The sequence below is a fragment of the Pteropus alecto genome, unplaced genomic scaffold (assembly GCF_000325575.1).
Source record: "Pteropus alecto unplaced genomic scaffold, ASM32557v1 scaffold75, whole genome shotgun sequence".
NCBI lineage: Eukaryota > Metazoa > Chordata > Mammalia > Chiroptera > Pteropodidae > Pteropus > Pteropus alecto.
The window spans coordinates 25,303,220-25,324,881 of NW_006440638.1; the positions used below are offsets into that span (position 1 = coordinate 25,303,220).

A 21,662-nucleotide genomic window follows, 5' to 3' on the forward strand; every position below is an offset into this window, starting at 1 on the left:
TTACAATAGCTTTGGATATGATTGCTAAGTGATGATTCCTTCTTGTTAAGGTGTTTGTTTATTTTTTCATGGAACTAAAAGCATACAGACGATTTACAGAAATGAAAACCTTCTACTTTTTAGAGACACAAAGTCTTTTAAAACTAGAACTGATTAGATTAGTTGAGTTAGGAAGCTGAAGATTGATCGGTCTGTCAATAAATAGATAAATAGATAATTTAACAGTAACTTTAAATATGTATAAATACATGTACATTATTAAGTTCAAGAAACGGAGATTTTATTTTTAATTTTTTTATATATATATTTTTTATTATAGTGACATTGGTTAATGAAATTCACTAAATTTCAGTAAGGCATATATATGTATTGCATTGTGTGTTTACCTCCCATAGTTAGATTTCTGTCACCGAATATTTGATCCCTTTTACCCCATCTACCTCCTTCTTCCCCCTCCCCCACTCTGGTAACCACTAGTCTATAGTTCATGTCCATGAGTCTCTGTTTGTCCTATTCCTTTGTCGCTTTTAGGTTTATATCCCACATATGAGTGATATCATGTGGTTTTCAACTTTTTCTGTCTGGCTTATTTCACTTAGCATGGTTATCTCAAGGTCTGTCCACATTGTCACAAATTGTAGTATGTCATCTCTTCTTATGGCTGAGTAATATTCCATTGTGTATGTGTACCACATCTTCTTTATCTGTTGTAGGACACTTCGATTGCTTCCATGACTTGGCCACCGTGAATAACACTGCTATGAACATCGGTGTGCAAGTATCTTTTCGGATATGAGCTTTCAATTCTTTGGGGTAAATACCCACCCAGTAGAGGGATTGCCGGATCTTATGGTAGATCAATTCTTAGTTTTTTATTTGAAGAACCTCCATACTGTTTTCCATAGTGGCTATACCAGTTTGCAGTCCCACCAGCAGTGTATGAAGGTTCCTTTTTCTCCGCATTCTCTCCCACATTTGTTATTTCTTGTCCTGTTGATAACAGCTATTCTGACAGGTTTGAGATGGTATCTCCTTGTGGTTTTAATTTGCATTTCTCTAATAGCTAGCAATGTTGAGCATCTTTTCATATGTTTGTTGGCTATTTGTATGTCTTGGGAGAAGTGTCTGTTCAGGTCCTCTGCCCATTTTTAATTGGATTCTTTATTTTTTTGTTGTTACTGAGTTGTATGAGTTCTTTGTCAGATGGTTGTCTCTTTACCTTGCTGACAGTTTCTTTTGCTGTGCAGAAGTTCTTTAGTTTGGTGTAGTCCCATTCATTTATTTTTGCTTTTACAAATTCATAAAATCTTCTTTAAGTCCAAGGTCCTTGAGTTTAGTTCCTATGTATTCTTCTATGCAATTTATTGTTTTAGATCTTATATACAGTTCCTTAATCCATTTCGAGTTAATCTTGGTGTGTGCTAATTAGACCAGTCTGTTTTCATTCTGTGGCTTTCTAGTTTTCCCAGCACCATTTATTGAAGAGGCTTTCCTTTCTCCACTGTATGTTTTTGGCTCTTTTATCAAAAATTATTTGCCCATTTAAACATGGGTTTACTTCTGGACACTCAGTTGTATTCCACGAGTCTGTGTGCCTGTTTTTCTGCCAGTACCATGCTGTTTTGATCATTGTTGCTTTGTAGTATAATTTTAAGTTGGGCAGAGTAATGCCTTCAGCCTCGTTCTTTTTCTCAGGATGGCTTTGACGAGTCGGGGTCTTTTGTGCTTCCATACGAATCTGACGATATTTTGTTCTATTTCTTTAAAAAATACCGATGGGATTTTGATAGGGATTGCATTAAATCTGAATAATGCTTTAGGTAATAAGGTCATTTTAACTATGTTGATTCTTCCAATCCAAGAACGCGGGATATCTTTCTGTTTCTTTGTATCTTCTTCAAATTTTTTTTATTTGGGTCCTATCATACAGGTCCTTCACATGTTTTGTTGAATTTATTCCCAGGTATTTTATTCTTTTTGTTGCAATTGCAAAAGGAATTTTTTTCCACTTTTTTTATAGTTCATTATTAGAGTATAGGAATGCTGTGGATCTTTGAACATTGATTTTTGTATCCAGAAACTTTAATGTATTTGTTTATTGTTTCTAGTAATGTTCTTGTGGAGTCTTTAGGGTTTTCTATATAGAGAATCATGTCATCTGCAAATAGTGACAATTTGACTTATTCATTTCCCATTTAGATGCCTTTTATATCTTTCTCTTGCTTAATTGCACTTACTAGGACCTCCAATGCTATATTGAATAATAGTGGCGAGAGTGGGCAGCCTTGTCTTCTTCCTGATCTTAAAGAAAAAATTTTTAGTTTTTCACCATTAAATGCCCCTGGGATGAAGCCCACTTGATCGTGGTATATAATCTTTTTAATATGTTGCTGTGTTCGGTTCACTAGTATCTTATTTAGGATTTTTGCATCTGTGTTCTTGAGAGATATTGGTCTGTAGTTTTCTCTTTTTGTGTGTTTACCAGTAGCATCTTTACCAGGTTTTGGTATATCAGGATGATACTGGCCTCATAAAATGAGTTGGGAAGTATTTCCCCCTCTTCGATATTTTGGAAGAGTTTGAGGAGAATAGGTATTAAATCTTCTTTGAATGTTTGGTAGAATTCCCTGGTGAAGCCATCTGGTCCTGGACTTTTACTTTTTGGTAGGTTTTTGATAATGGTTTCAATTTCCATACTGCTGATCGGTCTATTTAGATTTTCTAGTTCTTCTTGATTCAGTCTATGAAGGTTGTATTTTGTCTGTCATAATTTCCCCTCTTTCATCCCTGATTTTGTTTGTTCGTGTCCTTTTTTCTTTAGTGAGTCTAGCCAGGGGTTTGTCAATTTTATTAATCTCCTCAAAGAACCAGCTGTTTGTTGCATTTATTTTTTCTATTGTTTTTTTGTTTCCAATTTCACTTATTTCTGCTCGAATTTCGATTATTTCTTTCCTTCTGCTCAGGCTTCATTTGTTCTTCATTTTCTAGTTTTGTAAGATGAAGCGTTAGGTTGTTTATTTGGGCTCATTCTTGTTTTTGGAGGTAGGCCTGTGATGGTATGAACTTTCCTCTTATGACTGCTTTTGCCGTGTCCCAAAAGTTTTGATATGTACTATCATTATCATTTGTTTCTATGTATCTCTTGATCTCTCTTTTTATTTCTTCTCTGACCCAGTAGCATGTTGTTTAATCTCCATGTATTTGTGATTCTGTTAGTAATGGCTTTACATATTTCTGGGGTCCCTGATTGGGAGCATAGATATTATTAAGTATTATATCTTCTTAGTGTATGATTCCCTTAATCATTATGTAGTGTCCCTCAGTATCTTTCTTTACCTTTTTTATTTTGAAGCCTATTTCATCCGATATCAGTACTGCTACTCCTGCTCTTCTCTGAATGCATTTTGCTTGAAATATCATTTTCCACCCTTTCACTTTGAGTCTTTATTTGTCTTTGGAACTGAGATGTGTCTCCTGGAGGCAGCATATGGTTGGGTTTTGTTTTTTGATCCAATCTGCAATTCTGTGCCTTTTTATTTGTGAATTCAGTCCATTTACATTTATTGAAATATGAGGTTTTCCTACAGCCATTTTATCTTTTGCTTTCTGGTAGTTTAGTGTTTCCATTGCTTCCTTGTCTTTGTGTGACTGTTTTCTTAATTTTGTTTGGGTTTTATGGATTTTCCTTCTGGTCCTTCTTGTTTTGTGTTATATACTTCATTTCTGAATCTTTGGCATGTAGTTACCATTACAGATATGTAGAAGATAGTTATACACACAGACACACACATACATACATATACATACATATATATATTAGTCCATTTTCTCCTTTGTGTACCTTATCTCCAGTCCTCTTTGCGAATTTGGATCTTTGAATCCTCCCCTTTTCAGTCATTGTTGTCTTCGTTTGTCCTTATGTATGCTGAACGTTCATTACTATCTTGCTATAGCAAATCTTTACTTATTGTTTAAGATTATAATGCCCTGTTCTTAGTAAGGGTTGCACTCCTCTGCTTCTATCTGCCTACTAATTGCCTTACACATAGTTATGTATTTTTTTTGTCATTTTGTTCTAGGTGAGCTGACCCCCTTTGAGTATTTCCTGTAATGAAGGCCTCGTAGTGGAGAATTCATTCAATTTTTATATGTCTGGAAAGGTCTTTATTTCTCCTTTATATCTAAAGGAGAGCTTAGCTGGATACATTATTCTCGGCTGGTAGTTCATTTCATTTAATAGTTTGCATATTGGTTTTCACTCCTTTCTGGCTTGTAAGGTTTGTGCTGAGAAGTCTGAGGATAATTTAATGGGTTTTCCTTTATAGGTTATCATCATCTTTTCCCTGGCTGCCCTGAGAATTCTTTCTTTGTCGTTGATTTTTGATGATTTTAATACAGTGTGTTGTGGAGAAGGCTGTTTTGGGTTGAGATAATTGGGTGTTCTGTTGACTTCTTGAATTCCAAGGTCCCACTTATTCCTTCAATTTGGAAATTCTTATCCACTATTTGTCTGAAAATGTTTTCTAATCCCTGCTCCTTTTCCTCCCATTCGAGAATTCCCATTATTCTTATGTTTCCTTTCTTGATGGTGTCAGTTAGTTCTTGTATTTATTTTTCATTACTTTTCATTCAGTTTCTCTCTTCTTCTGTTTTATTTCTAGATTTCTGTCTTTGATGTCACTGATCTAAGCTTGCTGTTTCATTTTTCATCTCTTTGAGTGTGTTCTTCATCTTCATCTCCAGAAGTTATTGTTGTTCTTGTTGTTGTTGTTGTTGTTGTTTTTGAGGATTTCAGTCTCCTTGCTCAAGAACTTAAGAACTCATTCTGCTCATCTAATTGTTTTTTCAATTCCTGAAATTGTTGATATGATTTGTTTCAGATCTCATCGAATTTTTTCAGTAGTACCATCCTAAATTCTCTGTCATTTAAGTCACATATTTCTATGTCTGTAAGCTTAGTTTCTGGAGCTGTTTTTTCACTTTGGTTTTTCATGATATTTAATGGACTGTCTCTCCACCTGGGCATTAATAGAAGTGTATTCTTTTTATCAGAAAAAAAGATCTATTATATAAAGGTGTCTCTTTAGCCCATTCCCTGGGTACTGCTGCTGTGTGGAGCTCACAGCTCTCCCAGGCAGGGCTATTCAGGGAACCTGCCACATCTTCTCCCCACCCCCTAAAAGGAATTTTCATGTGTAATGTTAATTTCCTTTTCCTTTCTCTGTTTTACATTATGGAAAATTTTAAGCACATACAAATATAAAGAATGATACAGTGAATCTGTGTATACTATACTTGTTACAAATCAACGTTATCATGATTGTGTCATACTTATTTCCTGTATTCCCTTTTCTCTCTCTCTTTTTTTTTTTTTGTTTTAAATTATTTTAAAGAAAATGCAATCATGTCTACATAGTTTATCCTGCATCTATAAAATCCAGGTATAGTTGACCTTTGATTAGCTCAAGGTTTAGGGGTGTGTGCCTAAAATCTCCCATATCACTTAAGTGAGCTCTCATACACAGATTCCCAATCCAGGATCGAAAATACTGTTTTCAGTCCAAGGTTGGTTGAATCACAGATTTGAAACATAAGGACACAGGGAGCCAACTGTATATTTATCTTTAAAAAGTTCATATGCAAGTAATTGGCCTGCACAGTTCAAACCCATGTTGTTCAAGGGTCAATTGAATTTTCTTAAATAACTGTGAAGTCATTATCACACCTAAAAAATTTAGCAATTTCTTAGTTTCTTGATCTTGTCTAATACCTGACAGATTTTCAGATTTTACTGATTTTCTCACAAATATACTTTTACAGTTGGTTTCTTCAAATCAGGATCTAATTAAATTTATATATATATATATAGACACACATACACACGTATATAAAAATACTTTTAATTGTTATACTCTTAAACTCATAATCTAGAGCAGTCTCCCTCCTTTTTTTTTTATCTTTATGCCATTGACTGTTTAGGAACTAGGTCACTTTTTTGTTCAGTCCAAAGTTCTGGGTTAGTGAGTTCACTTCCTTGTGATGTCAGTTAACTTTTTCTTATATTACCTTTATTTCTCGAAAATGGAAATTAATTCTAAAGGCTTGACTAGATTTCATTTCAGCTTGGCAAGGCTGCTTCATGATAGGTTTTCTACATTTATATTGCATCAAATCTTGGGACAATGTTTGATTGAGGTAGAATCCAAAGAAGATCCACACATTGCATTTGATTAGTGTTTCTTTTAATCTATAAATTCCCCTCCATCTCTCTTTTTCATTTTTTTTCTTCACAATTTCTTTGTTGAATAAAGTGGGTTTATACTATAGTTTCCCACAGTCTGGGTTTTGCTAATTGCATTCCTTTGCTATAGTTAAACGTTCTTTTTGTCTTTTGTGTTTCCTATAAATTGGTAGTTGGAGCCAGAGACTTGATTGAATTTTGACTTAGATTTGATCCTTGTCTCCTCCCTTTGGCACAAAAACCAACTTCAGAGGTAATATATGGTCTTCCATCAGGTGGCTTGTAATATCTGGTTGTTTCTGTCCATATATTAATAGTTATTGATGCTTATTACATTAATTCATTAAAGAGAGGTAAAAATAGTGATAGTTTAATGTTGTCACTCCTTATTTACTAGCTAGAATATTTCTATATAGAGAAACTTTGCTTCATCCAGTATTTGATTACCTGGTGGTACAGTTTTTTGGATGGTTTGTCTTGTTTTTTGCTTGTTTTGTTTTTTGAAAGGATAAAAGCTAGATTTGCTTTCCCTATATTTACAGTTTTCAAAATAATGCATTGGTTTACTAACATCCTTTAACATTTACCCAGTTGTTTGTTCATTTTTATAAATCATTAAGAACTACTAGATTTAAGCATATTGTCAAATTTTAACCCATTGTAGTTATTATCTTTATTGATGTTCATTTTGTCCCAGGCTATCTGCTATGTTCTTTTCTTTTCTTTTTTGCTGCTGTGTTTTTTTGACATTATTATGGTAAGAAGTCATTGATAGAATCTTTACTTTCTAGTGTTACTGGTAAGGTTTATCTTATGTAGACTGGGAATCAGCCATTTGCCATGGAGCTGCTGATATAAGTATTTGAAATCAATATTTCAAAACTAAAGTCTGTATAGTCAAAACTATATAAGAGTATACTGCTACTGCGTTGGTCATTATTTCCAGGATTTTTAGTAAACAGACCTAGGAAAGTGTGAGTGTATATGTGTTCTGTTTAAAGATAAAATACATACTAAGTTCATACTGATACTCTAAATTGAGATTCAAGGCTACAAGGTTTTTATTCATTGTTCTTTGTTTTAACATCTATCTCTCTTTTTTGACTCGTGATGAAACTCAGTTCTCAAGGATACCATAGGTGATGGAATTAGATTGTCACATAACTATTTATTTGCTTTATTCTACCTCATTCTTTACTATCTCAACATAGCAGTACTTACTTTCCCACCAAAAATATGATTACTGAAAATAGTTTACATTTTTTTCCGGTTTTTTTTTTTTTTCGTTTGTCAGTAGGATATACTACTCTAGAGATAACGCTAATTACCATGTTTCACAAATCACTTGGAATAGTCCCGTTCTACTAACTATGTACAAATTTAGGTTCATTTTTTAAATTTTATCCATTTAACATTAGATCTCTTTTTTTTTAGGTAGGAAGAGTGGCATTTCTCCTAAAAAATCGAAATACATGACTCCAATGCAGCAGAAACTAAATGAAGTCTATGAAGCTGTAAAGAACTATACTGATAAGAGGGGTCGCCGCCTCAGTGCCATATTTCTGAGGCTTCCCTCTAGATCTGAACTTCCTGACTATTATCTGACCATTAAAAAGCCCATGGACATGGAAAAAATTCGAAGTCACATGATGGCCAACAAATACCAAGATATAGACTCCATGGTTGAAGACTTCGTCATGATGTTTAACAATGCCTGTACATACAATGAGCCTGAGTCTTTGATCTACAAAGATGCCCTTGTCCTGCACAAAGTCCTGCTTGAAACTCGGAGAGACCTAGAGGGAGATGAAGACTCTCATGTCCCAAATGTGACCTTGCTAATTCAAGAGCTTATCCACAATCTTTTTGTGTCAGTCATGAGTCATCAGGATGATGAGGGAAGATGTTATAGTGATTCCTTAGCATAAATTCCGGCTGTGGATCCCAACTTTCCAAACAAACCTCCTCTTACTTTTGACATAATTAGGAAGAATGTTGAAAATAATCGCTACCGGCGGCTCGATTTATTTCAAGAACATATGTTTGAAGTATTGGAAAGGGCAAGAAGGATGAATCGGTATGTTTTCAAAGCCATTTCTTTTTGAGAAAGTGTGATATTTATTGCAAAACAGAAGAAAGAATTCTGCTTTGATGTACTATTTTATCTTAGGTACATGATTACGGTTCGTGGGGTGCTCTTTTGAATTCTAATTAGCAGAACTAACAAAGCATCTAGATTAACAAGAAGAGAGAGTAAGACAAAATTGAAAAACTGTTGCAAAGCATAAGCTCTTAAAATATAGCCTTTCACAAAACATTTTTTAAAGGATAAAAATTTTATAATTAGAAATAGTAACATGATTTTCTTTTAAAGTTTGAGTTCAGTTCAAGCATGCTTTAAATAAAATAGTTCTAAGGTATTGATCAAGATTAGACATTTAAATTTGATCACCATTTTAGGTACCTAAGAAGGCTTTTTTTAATCTCAGATTTAAGTGCCTTCTACAAGCATTAAATGTTCTAAAAGAAGCAATCAAATTTAAATTTCCATCAAACTTAAATTCCCTTTTAATTTTGATTTTTGGTATATCTTTGCCACACAATAATAATATACTCGATTGTTACAACAATTTCACTTCAGCAATTACAGTATGTCTTCTTTGTGCTCTTGGAGTCCCTTGGGGGAATGTAAAAAATTAGAGATACAAACTCTACCTTCTTGGAGCCTATAGTCTATCATGCTGAAAGCTAGACCTTTAGGTAGTTTGTATGGGGTAATTCCAGCTGGGGAATCTGTGAAGCCTGCATTTGCTCTGGATCTTGAAAGAAAAATTAATAGTAATGTTTACTGTTCCTGTTAAGCACCTACTCTTTGTAAATCGCTGTGCTAAGCACTTTGTGTAGATAATCACTAACCCTTATAAAAGCCATTCTAGGTAGGTGATAATCTTCCCAGTTTGCATGTGAAGAAGTGCACAAAGAAGTTGTCAAGAGACATATAACTAGTAAGTGTGGTGGCTCTTCTTGTTCCCCACTGTAGAGGGCTAGGACTAAGACAGTTACCGACACCAATCATGGAACACAGCCATGAATGATAAGACTTGAGCTCTGTGCTCGAAAGCTTGAAGCCTGACAAGTGGGATAGGACCTATGCTTAGGGAAAAATAATATACGAGACAACATATAACAATTTGATATTTAGTAAATGTGGTGGAGTAAGGAAGTCTCTACTAGAGTTCTAAAAGGCTTGAGGCATCAGGGAAGAATGAAAGAATGAGCAGGATTCACATAGGGCAGGAAGTATGAGTAAAAGCACAGGATTAGGAAATGAATATGGTGTGTTCAAGGGACGGGTGGAGTTGGGATCAGATTGGAGAGACCCTTGAGTGACACATTTAGGAAATAGTTCTTATTCTTCAACAGTAGGGATAGAAATAAAAAAGAAAGACCCAAGGAAGGGGTCATCTTGAAGTCAAAATCTACATTCGTTTATTGTTTTCATTTAGTCAACAAATGTTTAGTGAGTGTTTACTTGTTGTGAGCATTATCTGAATGCATGGGATACACCAATGGACAAAACAGACAAACCTTGCTTTCATGGGAGCTTTGACTTCTGTTCTTGTTCTTAGTTTACATAAACAACCCTTAAGGGTAAAGTCACTCCCCATCCCATTCCTATTACATCTTGAGATCATTTCTGTGAGTCTTCCAAAATACATTTGTCTCTTGGATTATTAGCAACTTTGTTTATCTTGTGTAGGTGACATGATTATTTTAAGAATTAAGCAGATTTGTATCTCTAGGAAATGAGCTCTTTTCATTCGTCTGTTGTTGACATGATTGGTTTTTCTTTTGAGGTCTCAGAGGTAGATTCCAAAGTTCGTTTATATGAGATGGTGATCAGTTTCACTCTGATTCCAGAGCTTTGTTGCAAACATAGGGGAAGCCTTTCTTATTGTTATGAATAAAGATCATGTACAGTATTTAGTAATAACCTCGTTCTGCTGAGATGAAGGTGAATCAGTTTAGTGAATGATAAACCATGGCTTTATTTACTGCATTGCCAGTAATGTAGATAGATGTCCCAAAAGTATTTAAGTTCATGAATTTAATGAAGTCCATATGCAGTAGATTTCCATGTTGATTTCTAACAGTGTTAATGCTTTTTCACACTTACTCCTACCCACCACTTCTACCCATCACCTAGGACTTCACACCCTGAAATAGAAAGAATCTGAACAGTGAGGCATAGCAGAGAAAAGTTCACTTATGTGACAGTGGTTTTGTCCGTCAGCAGTATTCAGTAATAGTACAACGCTGACTCGTGCCAGTTGGCCTCTAATTTGGTTTTTCCTAATCTGTTGGCAATATTCCTGGATTAAATGATCTGACTTCCTTGCAGGTAAGGGGCCCATGGGAAAACAAAGACAAGGGAAGCACTCAGAACCTCCTGCAATCTTATTTTCTTCTACTGAATGTCTGCCTTATATATAAGGAATACCTACCAATTAAGAGTAATAAGAGTTATTTTTTTTCTATCTTGAGTTTTTGTTCTTGGACATGCAGGGAACACTTGGCCTCTTAGATTAACAGATTCTTCATAAACTATTTAAATAAATAAGACAGAAAGGATATATTAGCTGTTTAATGACTCTATAAAACTTTCATTACTAAACCACGTGACATGATAGAATTATACATTGCCCTTTCATTGTAACACGGATTACTAAAAGTGCGTTTTCACTTTTAATATTATACTTAAAATTGTAAGATATTATAAAATGAGTTTTAATTTCTAGTGAACAGTCTTTAGATAGTTCTATTCAGAAAATAGTCATCAAAATAGTGTTGTACGAGTTTATTCCCTTGGCCAGTTTTATTTCGATTGCATTCCTTCAAGTATTAGCATTTTAATAACCAGAATATATTTTGAAAACCGTGTTAGAACATCCATTTTGGTGGTTATTGGCAGTGTTTTCAGATTGTTTGCCATTTTACTTTTTGAAATGAGGAGAAGCATTCTGGAGGCTTCACTAATGTTTGATGCTCCTGTGATGAGTGTCAGAAGGCAGATGACGGGCTTGCTATGCCTGCCACATTTCCCTAACCAGAATGTCTCCATAACTGCTGCTAAGAATTTGTCTGTGGTTACCTTTGTGAATAATTTCTCAGACCCTAGTATTCTTAGTTAATAGAATTATATTTAAGCCTTCTTCTAACCAGAATCGATTAGAAATAGTAATAAAATTTCTTTCACTACGAATTCTGAAGTTTATTTTGCCTACTCCTGTCATTTTATAAATGTGGAAAGAGTCTTAAATTTTCAATATGATACAGATTATTTTTTCCATCTCTCACTATATTACCTCTGCTGGTTCCCCAGAATTATGTAGTTATTTCTAAATAACTAAAGTGAACATTGACTTTAAGACCTATTATCATTATAAGATGCCCTCATGACTTTGCAGTTTAACTGAGTCGTACCAACCTCAGCAACCATGATCTACAAATCCATAAAGAAGAAAGTAGACATTTCCTAAATCTTTTGTTAACACTTTATATAATGTGTTGGTCCCTCAATTAAGAGAAAGTAAAAGTTAATTCAAAGATTAGATGCAAATTAAGTGTTGTGCATGGTGTGGAGCCTAGTATAGTCCTTGATTCTGGCAGCCCCCTTCTGTTACCAAAACCAATGGTTGCATGCACCATGTTTCTCCCCAGGAAACTGAATGAGGCCTTTCCTTTTACATGAGCTGTGCAAGGAGCGAGCCTTCAGGAAAAGAAAATTAGTGGGCATGAGGCTCACCAAGGAAAAATGACTCTTCACATTCTGTTCTAATGAATTTCAAGGAGATACCCTTCTTAGAACTGTGCAGAAGTACCGTTATATCAGCTAACACATTAAAGAAGCATTCAGTATAATTTAACATATAATTGCAGTGTTTAAAAGAAGCAATTTGTGTGTCAATAGATACTCTTGATGTTGTTATAGGACAGATTCCGAAATATACGAAGATGCAGTAGAACTTCAACAGTTTTTTATTAAAATTCGTGATGAACTTTGCAAAAATGGAGAGATCCTTCTTTCACCAGCACTCAGCTATACTACAAAGCATTTGCATAATGATGTGGAGAAAGAGAAAAAGGAAAAATTACCAAAAGAAATAGAGGAAGATAAACTAAAACGAGAAGAAGAAAAAAGAGGTTGGTTTCTCTTCATTTTATTAATATGAAGAAATAGTATACTTTTTCTAGCTGGTTTTATAATTAGCTGTGGAGAAGAGTCTTATTTGTGTAAATGAAGACTCAGGGTGTTGATTCTTAATAGACATGGTGAGATGAAAATGCTTTTAGTAATTTAGTCATCAGATGAAAAGATTTAAAGTTACATGTGACACAGCTGTTATCCTAATATTTCAGGAACAGAGTCAATAAATTCACAATTATGGGAGCTTAATACCTCTTAATACTGCTATTGGTATATGAAAACCTGGGAGCCCACCTAGAAAGCATTCTTAGCAGTGAGTGCATCAAGGTTCTGCTCCATCATTCAGCAGCATGGCTTTCCTCGTACAGACTCTAGGCCAGATAAGTAAATGATTTTTTGGCTGAACCTCATAAGTAGGAGAAAAAATTTTTTTGATTGTATCAACCTAAAGCTGTTAATTTGAGTCACTTGCCAGCAGTTAGAAATATTTTGACAGTAGGAATTTTTATTAGAAATTCAGTAATTTCTGATAAAGGTCAAATTCACATAGATACCTAGAATGACTTTCTAAGAGTTATATTAGGCTTTAGCATCAAATCTGCTTCTTAGGGGTTTTTTAGCAAGTTTTCATAAGCAAGGGCATATACAAAAAAGAGGAACCTATTCAATGAAAAATAATAATTTTATCAGCATAAGGATACCTGTAAAACCCAGCAACTCTGCTGCCAGAGGGATATACTCATTCAGGATAATGATGCGCGGAGGGGCGGAGGTCTGTATCCTTGCCAACTAAAAGTGATTGATGGAGAAACGAACCGAGTAACCTGCAGCTTTACTAGCTTGAGGTGACAATGAGGTTGAGGAATATCTTGGAAATTAGCCATAGAAGGGCTGAGATAAGCTCTCCACACATTTTCTTAGATAACTGGAAAACTGCATGTGCAAGGGAGATATGAGTATCGGACAAAAGAAAAATGCAAGGGATACTCGGAAGTTGGTTACAACTTTGAATGCCTCCCTCAAGCCACATACAGATCAGTCATCAGAGGGTGAATCCTTACAAGTTTGAGGTACTTGAGTATGGTCGTCACCTAAATCATTGGCTGATCCTTAGCTATGCTATGCAGATTTAAGAGTAACCCTTTGTGTCATGTATCCTAGTATATTTACAATGGGATTTTCAGAGGAGAGAAGAGAAAGAAAGGGGGAGAAAAGTATTTGAGCACATAATGGCTGAAAATGGCTCAAATTTGATGAAAAACGTTAACTTACATCCCCAAGAACACCAAGTAAGAAAACCCAAAGAGAACCACATCTAGATACACCATAATCAGACTGCTAAAGGAAAAATCTTGAAAGGAGCAAAACTACTAATCATGTCCAAGAAAACAATGTTATGGTAATGGGTCATAAGAAATAACAGAGGCCAAAAAGCATGGAATGATATTCAGATTGCTGAAAGGGAAAAAAACTGAACCAAGAATTTTATATCCAACAAAACAGTGTTTCAAAAATAAAGCTGAAATAAGACATTTCCAGATAAACAGAAACAGTGAATTCATTGCTGGCAGATCTTCTCTAAAAGGAATACTAAAAGAAGAGCTTTGGGCCAAAAGAAAATGATACCAAGTGGTAAATCAAATTCACAAGTAGTGAAGAGTATTAGAAATGGTAAATATGTGGGTAAATATAAAAGACTGTGTCTGTATTTTTTTCACTTAATTTCTTCTGAAAACAGATTGTTAAAAGAATAATTACAATACATTATTAGGTTTATAACATTTATAGAAGTAATTACAGCGGGTTCTTGAATAATGTCATTTCATTCAACGCCATTTCATTATAATGTTAATGAAATGCCATAGGAACTTAATTCTTGTTCGTATCGATCAAAAACTAGTTTTGATATACATCATTTTGCTTGAGGTTGCAGAACCTATTGACACTAAGTAAGGACTTACTGTATATGACAGTACTAGTGCAAAGTAATGGCGCTGTATTGGAGCGAAGGTGCACTATTTAATGAAATTAAGTCATATTAACCTGAAGTAGTAGATAGTGATAAGTTAAATATGCATATTGTAATATCACTAAAAAAATAGCAAAAAAAGTCAACAGGAGAATTAAAATGATAGTCCAAAAATATTTGCCTAACACAAACGAAGGCAGTAGAGGAGGAAGAAAGGAACAAAAAGACGAAAGATACATAAAAAGCAAATAGAATCCAGTCATATCAATAATTACCTTATATATTGTGAATAGATTAAACACTCCAAAATGCATAGATTATTAGACTGTATTTAAAAAGTAAGATCCAACTATATGCTGTCTATAAGAGAATTATTTCAAAGACACAAATAGGTCGAAAGGAAACGGAGGGGAAAAGATAAACCATGAAAATAGTAACAGTGAATTAGAGTGGCTCTATTAATATCAGATAAATAGACTTTGAGAGAAGAAATAATACTAGAGATAAAGAGGGACATTTCATAATGTTAAAGGGGTCAAGACTTTGGGAACATGTAATATTCGTAAATGTAACACACTTAACAGTAGAGTGCCAAAATATAGGAAACAAAAACTGACAGAATCAAAAAGAGAAATATGTCAGCAATTATAGTCTCAATACTCCTTTCTCAGCAACTGACAAACTAGACCAAAAATCAGGAAAAATAAAGAAGATTTGAATAGCATTGCTATTGACTGAATGTTTGTGTTATAGCCTAATCTCCAAGGTGATGGTATTTGGAGGTAGACTCTTTAGAAAGTAATTAAGTTTGGATGTCATCATGAGAGTAGAGCCACCACGTTGGGATTAGTGCCATTATAAGATTAAGAGCAAGGAGACAGCTATCTATGAACCAGAGAGTGGGCTCTCACCAGACACTGAATCTTTGGCACCTTGCTCTTGGACTTCCAAGCCTCCAGATCTGTGAGAAATTAATGTTTGGTGTTAAAGCCACCCAGTGTATGATGGGTTTTGTTATAGCAGCCTGAGCTGACTAAGACAAGGACTGTCAACCAACTTCACCTAACGTGTAAATGTGTAAACACCCAGGGACTGCAGTATACATATTCTTGAGCACTCATGGACCATTATCTAGGATAGACCATATATGCTAGGTCATAAAACAAGTCAAAAAATTTAAAAGGATTGAAAATCATACCAAGTTCTCTGGATACAATGGGATTAGATTAGAAATCAGCAACAGAAAAAAAAGTTGGAAAATCCCTAAATATTTAAAAATTAAACAGTACACTTATAAATAACCCATAGATCAAAGAAGACGTAACAAAGGCAATTTAAAATATCTTGAACTGAATGAAAATGAAAACACAACATACTAAAATTTATGGGATGTAGCTAAAGAGATTCTTAGAAGGAAATTTGTAGCTTTAAACATGTATATTAGAAAGCAGTAGACTTTACAACAATTTCAGTTTTGAACATCACCTGCTAGAACCCTTTGGGGAATCTTGGAGCAGCTTCAGGCTGTGACTAGACTTCCAATAGACTCACCAAAGAAACTTAATCCAACTTCGACCCTGGAGTCTTCTCAGATGCCCAGTGAATAAGATTCAACTGGCTCTCAAACTGTCTCAGAAATACTAGCAAAGAACGTTACTAACTTGACTCTCAACTTTAGTACAAAATTCTCTTCCCTTCTTTCAGAATGTTTACCCCAACAGCAGGACAGAAAGAACTTATAGGAGCTGGGGCTGGGTCAAGGCATACTCTACAGTATGCCTTGGAGGAGACATAGATTAAGGATATTAGCAACTGCTCAGAAAGAAAGGATGTAAAAGATGTTACAAGTTATTAGATACTACACCCTGTCTCAGCTTTGAAAAGACCCACAGGAGAGGAAAACTGAGATTGGATCAAGATTCAGAAGATTTAGATGTAGTTGTCGTTATTGCCTATATCATAGAGATCCTTCTGATACTATTAATATGGAGACTAATTATAACATGGAGTCAATTTAACCATAAACCTTATTCTTCTGTTTTGTTTTTTTTTTCTTGGCAGTAGTTGCTTAGGGGAAACTAATCTATGCTAGGACAGACTGTATACCAGTATTTTGATAACCTATGATATAAGTTTTGTAATGTCTCTTTTTCTTGCATCTCATGTCTACTTTGATGCCAGTAATTTATAAGGAGTTTATGTAGTTTATATTCAAATGACTTCAGTATACTTCAGTTCCACTTTTTTATCTGACCCAAAGTGGCACTAATAGGTCTTGAGTATTGCCAGTGTATTTTAGAAGCCAGAAGTCAGGAAGTTAAAATCCACCACCAAGAATTAGAAGCAAGTAACTTTTGTGGAAGGAATGTAAAAAAGAAAACATTGGGTGGTTTGACTAGAGCGTAGTTAGAGCAGGATGCTTTAACAAGATTCTCTGGTTTTCAAAAATTTTAATTGTAACAATTTTTTTGATGTGCTGTTTCAATTTTTAGTAGTAAATAAATGTGTGTATAGGAGATCTTTTTTAAAAAGGCAGTAAATATCTAAAAATCTGTGCTTCTACCTCAAGAAATTAGAAAACAAATCTGAAGTAGAGGAAATAATAAAGAGCAGAATGGAAATGAACGAAAGGGGAAAACAAAACAAAACAGAAAATGCCAGTGCTATAATGGATATAATGTTTGGATCCACGTTTCTACTTACAAAACTTTATATAGAAATTTTTAAAGTTTTATTGACACTTTTCCCGTCAATGCAAAAATAATGACAGCTGTTCCTTGAATTACTCATGGTAGTTCACAAAGTGTGGCCTTTAGGCAAGAAGCATCAGCATCATCTGAGAACTTGTCAGAAATACAAATTCTGTGGTCCCACTTCAGACTTACCAGTTCAGAAACTCTGAGGGTGGGACCCAGCAGTCTATGTTCTAACAGGTCCCATAGGTGGTTCTGATGCACACTCAAATCTGAGAATCACAGCTATAAGTCCTTAGATTTAACGAGGGGAGGAGCCAGAATTACACACCTTGCCTTTCTTGGTGGATTAACAAGGTGTGTGAACCCATTATCTGATATGGTGGTACATTCTAGAAAAAAGGCAGTACTGACATTTTAAAGACTATTGGTCACTGCCCTTGACTGATTTTTAGCTACTAGAAATATTTCCAGTGATTTAATATCTGAAGAAGACCTATAGTAGAGCCACATAAAGAAAAAGACAGTAGGAGATTTTCATTCCTTTCCTATCACTGTACCTATTTCATGAGCCTCAGGGCCTTTGCTAACTAGAAGAAAGGGGAGCCCTGCTGCATAGAACTGCTTTCTTAGGCTGTCAGATCCTCCCTGTTAATACCTCTTTTTTTGCACTAACTCAGACCATATTTCTCAGCAGTGTGACTAGAAGTAGGTAAGTAGTGGTGCTTTGCCATAGAATACGAGGTCAGCACTGAAAGGACTGAGTAAGAAAGGCCGTAGAAATGGTACTCTGAGCGTTATTGTAACTAGTTATTTCTAGTCATTAGCGCACTATGGTCTGCTTCAGATCTTCCTGTCAGGTTAATTCTTGAATATTAAGGGCAGCAAAATACCAGAAAGTAGGATGGTGGATGTATAAATCAGTCCTCTCTGTTGTTAAGCCATAGAGGAGGTTTCTTAATAATCGATGGAAACCGAGGGAAAACATAAGATCTCACACACTGCTTTTATATTAAATACAGAACTAACTGCTCACATGAGAATAAGTAAGCACAGATAAAACAACACAAAGGACTTTCACTTAAACTGGGAAGATAGTACACAAGTGCCTGCTGCTACTCCTTCCTAAAACACTTCTAAAATGCTGGAAAGGTGATTTTAAAACAAAAGACATAAACACAGAAGTATTCTCCTTTCTCAAAAAAACTATATGAAAACAATGGAAGAAGAGATAATGGCAATTAAAATTTGAAAGCTAGAAAATGAATGGATAAATTGCTAACACTGGCTTCAGTGCCTGCATTGGATGAAGATCTTAAGCAAGCCATTTCCTGTCTAGAAATGCCCAGGGATAAGAATTTCAGGTATTCCTGAAAATGGAGGGGCATGTGGGGCTTAGAACAGAGGATTAATTGAAAGTCTAAATTTAAAGTTACTGAACCTCCGTATCACCTCCTGAACCCTCCCTATGACTGTTCATCCTGCAGAGTCTAGACCTAGGGACACCAGCAAGACCTAAGGGTAGGGTTACAGTTCTGAAGATGGAAATTGTTAAAGGATTTATACTAAATAGTGAGGCCCCTAGCCCTCTTAACTACATAGCTCCTAGATTGCTGACAGTCAGGCTTATAGTTCCAAGAACAGAAGATTTTTTTCTCTTGAGAAATGGACCAGGCAATGGGGGAAAAGTGAAGACAATAACATCTGGAGGCCTCCAATGAAATCCATCAGTCAACCAGCTCTACATAGAGTGCTCTTAATCACTTTTAGCACTTCGCATTTATTTTTATTTTATTTTTATTTTCATTTTTTTAACACCTACAGCACCTGATATTCCGAGGTGGTCTCCCATCCAGGTACTAACCAGGCCCTGCTTAACTTCTGAGATCAGGCACATTCAGGGTGGCATGGCCGTAGACAGCACTTCACGCTTAAATAGGAACGGGTATTTATTTAAATAGGACCAATTTAAGGAAAAGCTCTAAGATATAGAGAACAAAACAAAAAGAAAAATTACCTTGGAAGAAACAAAATAAAATGAAAGCAGGAGGAAAAAACATAAAACTAAACTAAAATTTAGACCTTCGGAGAGATGACACTCATTTTGGAAATTAAAAATATGGCACACCCACAGAATGAGAGAAAATATTCACAAATCATATATCTGATAAGTATCTAGCAGAATATAAAAAGGACTCCTACAATTCGACAACAAAACAACATAAATAAAAAATGGCAAACGATTTGGATAGACATATCTAAAGAAATTATACAAATTGCTGTAAGCACATGAAAAACATGCTCAAAATCGTTAATCATTAGGGTAATGCAAATCAAAACTTCAATGAGATACCCTTTAGGATGGCTGTTATCAAAAAAAAGGAAAATAACAGGAGTGGTGCAGATGTGGAGAAATTGGAACCCTTATACACTGCTAGTGGAAATGTAAAGTGGTACAGCCACTATGAAAACAATTTGGCAGTTCTTTAAAAAGCTAAGCATTGAATTACCATATGACCCATTAGTTCCACTTCTAGAACTGAAAGCAGGAACTCGAACGGATACTTGTATACCAGGGTTGGTAGCAGCATTCACAATAGCCAAAAGGCAGATGCAACTCAACTGTTGACAGATGAATGGATAAATTGTGATAAATACACACAATGGAATATTCAGCCATAAAAAGTAATGAACTGACACAGCTGCAACATGGATGAACCTTGAAAACATGCTAAATGAAATAAGCCAGACATAAAAGGACAAATATTGTATGATTCCACTTATATCAGGTACCTAGAATAGCAAATTCAGAGACAGTAGATTAGAGGTTACCAGGGCTAGAGGGCAGAGAAATGGGGAGTTAATTTTTAATGGTTGTAGAGTTTCTGTTTGGAGTAAAAATTTGGAAATAAATAGTGGTTTTAGTTGGACAACATTGTGAATGTAATTAATGCCGCTAAATTACACACTTAAAGGCTGACCAAAAATGACAAATTTTATGTGATTACATATTTTACCACGATTAAAAAAAAACAAAACATATACCCAGAACCATTGAATTGTATATAGGTAAGTTATATGATGTGTGAATTATATCTCAGTAAAGCTGTTAAAAAATGATCACAGAGAATGGGAGGATAAGATTGATGTTGTTTAACAGTACAAACTTGAAACAAGTAGTAAATAAGCCATAGAGATTTAATGCACATTATAATGAATATAGACAACAGTATTGTACTATAAACATGTAATGTGATAGACATTGCTGTAATGGCAATAATGTATACATGTTTCAAAGTAACGTTTGTACACCTTATATTTACATATTATATGTTAAATGTATTCAATTAAAAAGTTTTCAAAGATAAAAAGGAAACATTTAGAGAAGGAAACATTTAGAAGATAAAGTTGAAGAAATCTCCGAAGGAGTAAAACAACAAATGGAAATGAAGAAAGAAAAAAATAACTAAAGAATCAGTCCAAGAGACCCAGAATCAAATAACTGCAGGACTCAGTTCTGCTAAGTTTTGTGCCACTACACACACTTGCGCGCGCACGCGCGCACGCGCGCACACACACACATAAATAAATAAATAAAACAAGGATCCCCTTTTTTCCACTTTCCAAAAGCATTTTCTCTCCGAGCCTTCGGCTGCCAAGTTGTTGTCTGTTTCTCTACCAACAGTCTATTCAAGGCAACCTAGGAAAATTTTCTGTCATGCTCCTCAAAATTCTTTTATTTGCTGCTTACTACTCAATTCCAAAGTTACTTCCATATTTTTTTAGATATTTGTTAACAGTAACATTCTTCTACCAGGTACTCAAACTTCATTATTTAAATTATCTAAATTATGTGTATGAATGAGGCTCTGAGTGTGATCTATCCTGGGACACAATTCCTCTCCATTTGCGGACCTTTAAAGCTAAAAATAAATAAATAAACAGTGATGGGACATGAATAAGATAACAATTAGAGACATTCCCATTCAAAGGGAGAAATGGAAAGGGAAAAAAGCCATCAATTTCAAGCAATTTTGAAATCCAGCCAGGCAGACTTCGTTAGGTTTGAGGCTAGGAAATAGTCCTCTGAGGCTTAGTACTCTGCCCTCCAAAGCATTTTTTTTTTTTTTCATGAAAGGCAGCACATGTTTGCAGCTGTATTATTTAATCAGCCTATTTTCCTGTCTCTAGAATTTGGGGGGTCTAACATCCTTTTTTCATTTTGTACTCTCTATTCCCTTTCAGCCCAATTGACAGTACTCCTACCAGTATAAAATTCTCAAGAACCTTGTGAATTAGCTGTGTATGTTACAGGGATTCATTTGATTAATGAACTACTAAATAACATGTTCCACCAAAATTGGCAAAGCTTTAACAAAATTATAAGGGTCTAGTATACCAGTGTTAGAGAGAGAATGGAGAAATTGACCCCTTGTAAGCCAAACAGTGAGGGACTTAAATTGGTATAGACTTTTAGGGGTCAGTTTGGATATGTGTTAAAAAACATTTAAAATGTTTATTTCCAGCTGTTCCATTTATGGAAAATTATCC

The 21,662-nt window shown here is 34.9% G+C and overlaps 1 protein-coding gene across 1 annotated transcript in view; it reads left to right on the plus strand.

Moving 5' to 3' along the window:
- PBRM1 (polybromo 1) overlaps positions 1 to 21,662 on the plus strand; it is a 99,737-nt gene that overhangs the window by 45,490 nt on the left and 32,585 nt on the right. Inside the window, 2 exon segments of the mRNA XM_015593672.2 lie at positions 7,676 to 8,318; positions 12,234 to 12,445. Of these exon segments, the coding sequence (XP_015449158.2) occupies positions 7,676 to 8,318; positions 12,234 to 12,445 (855 nt within the window).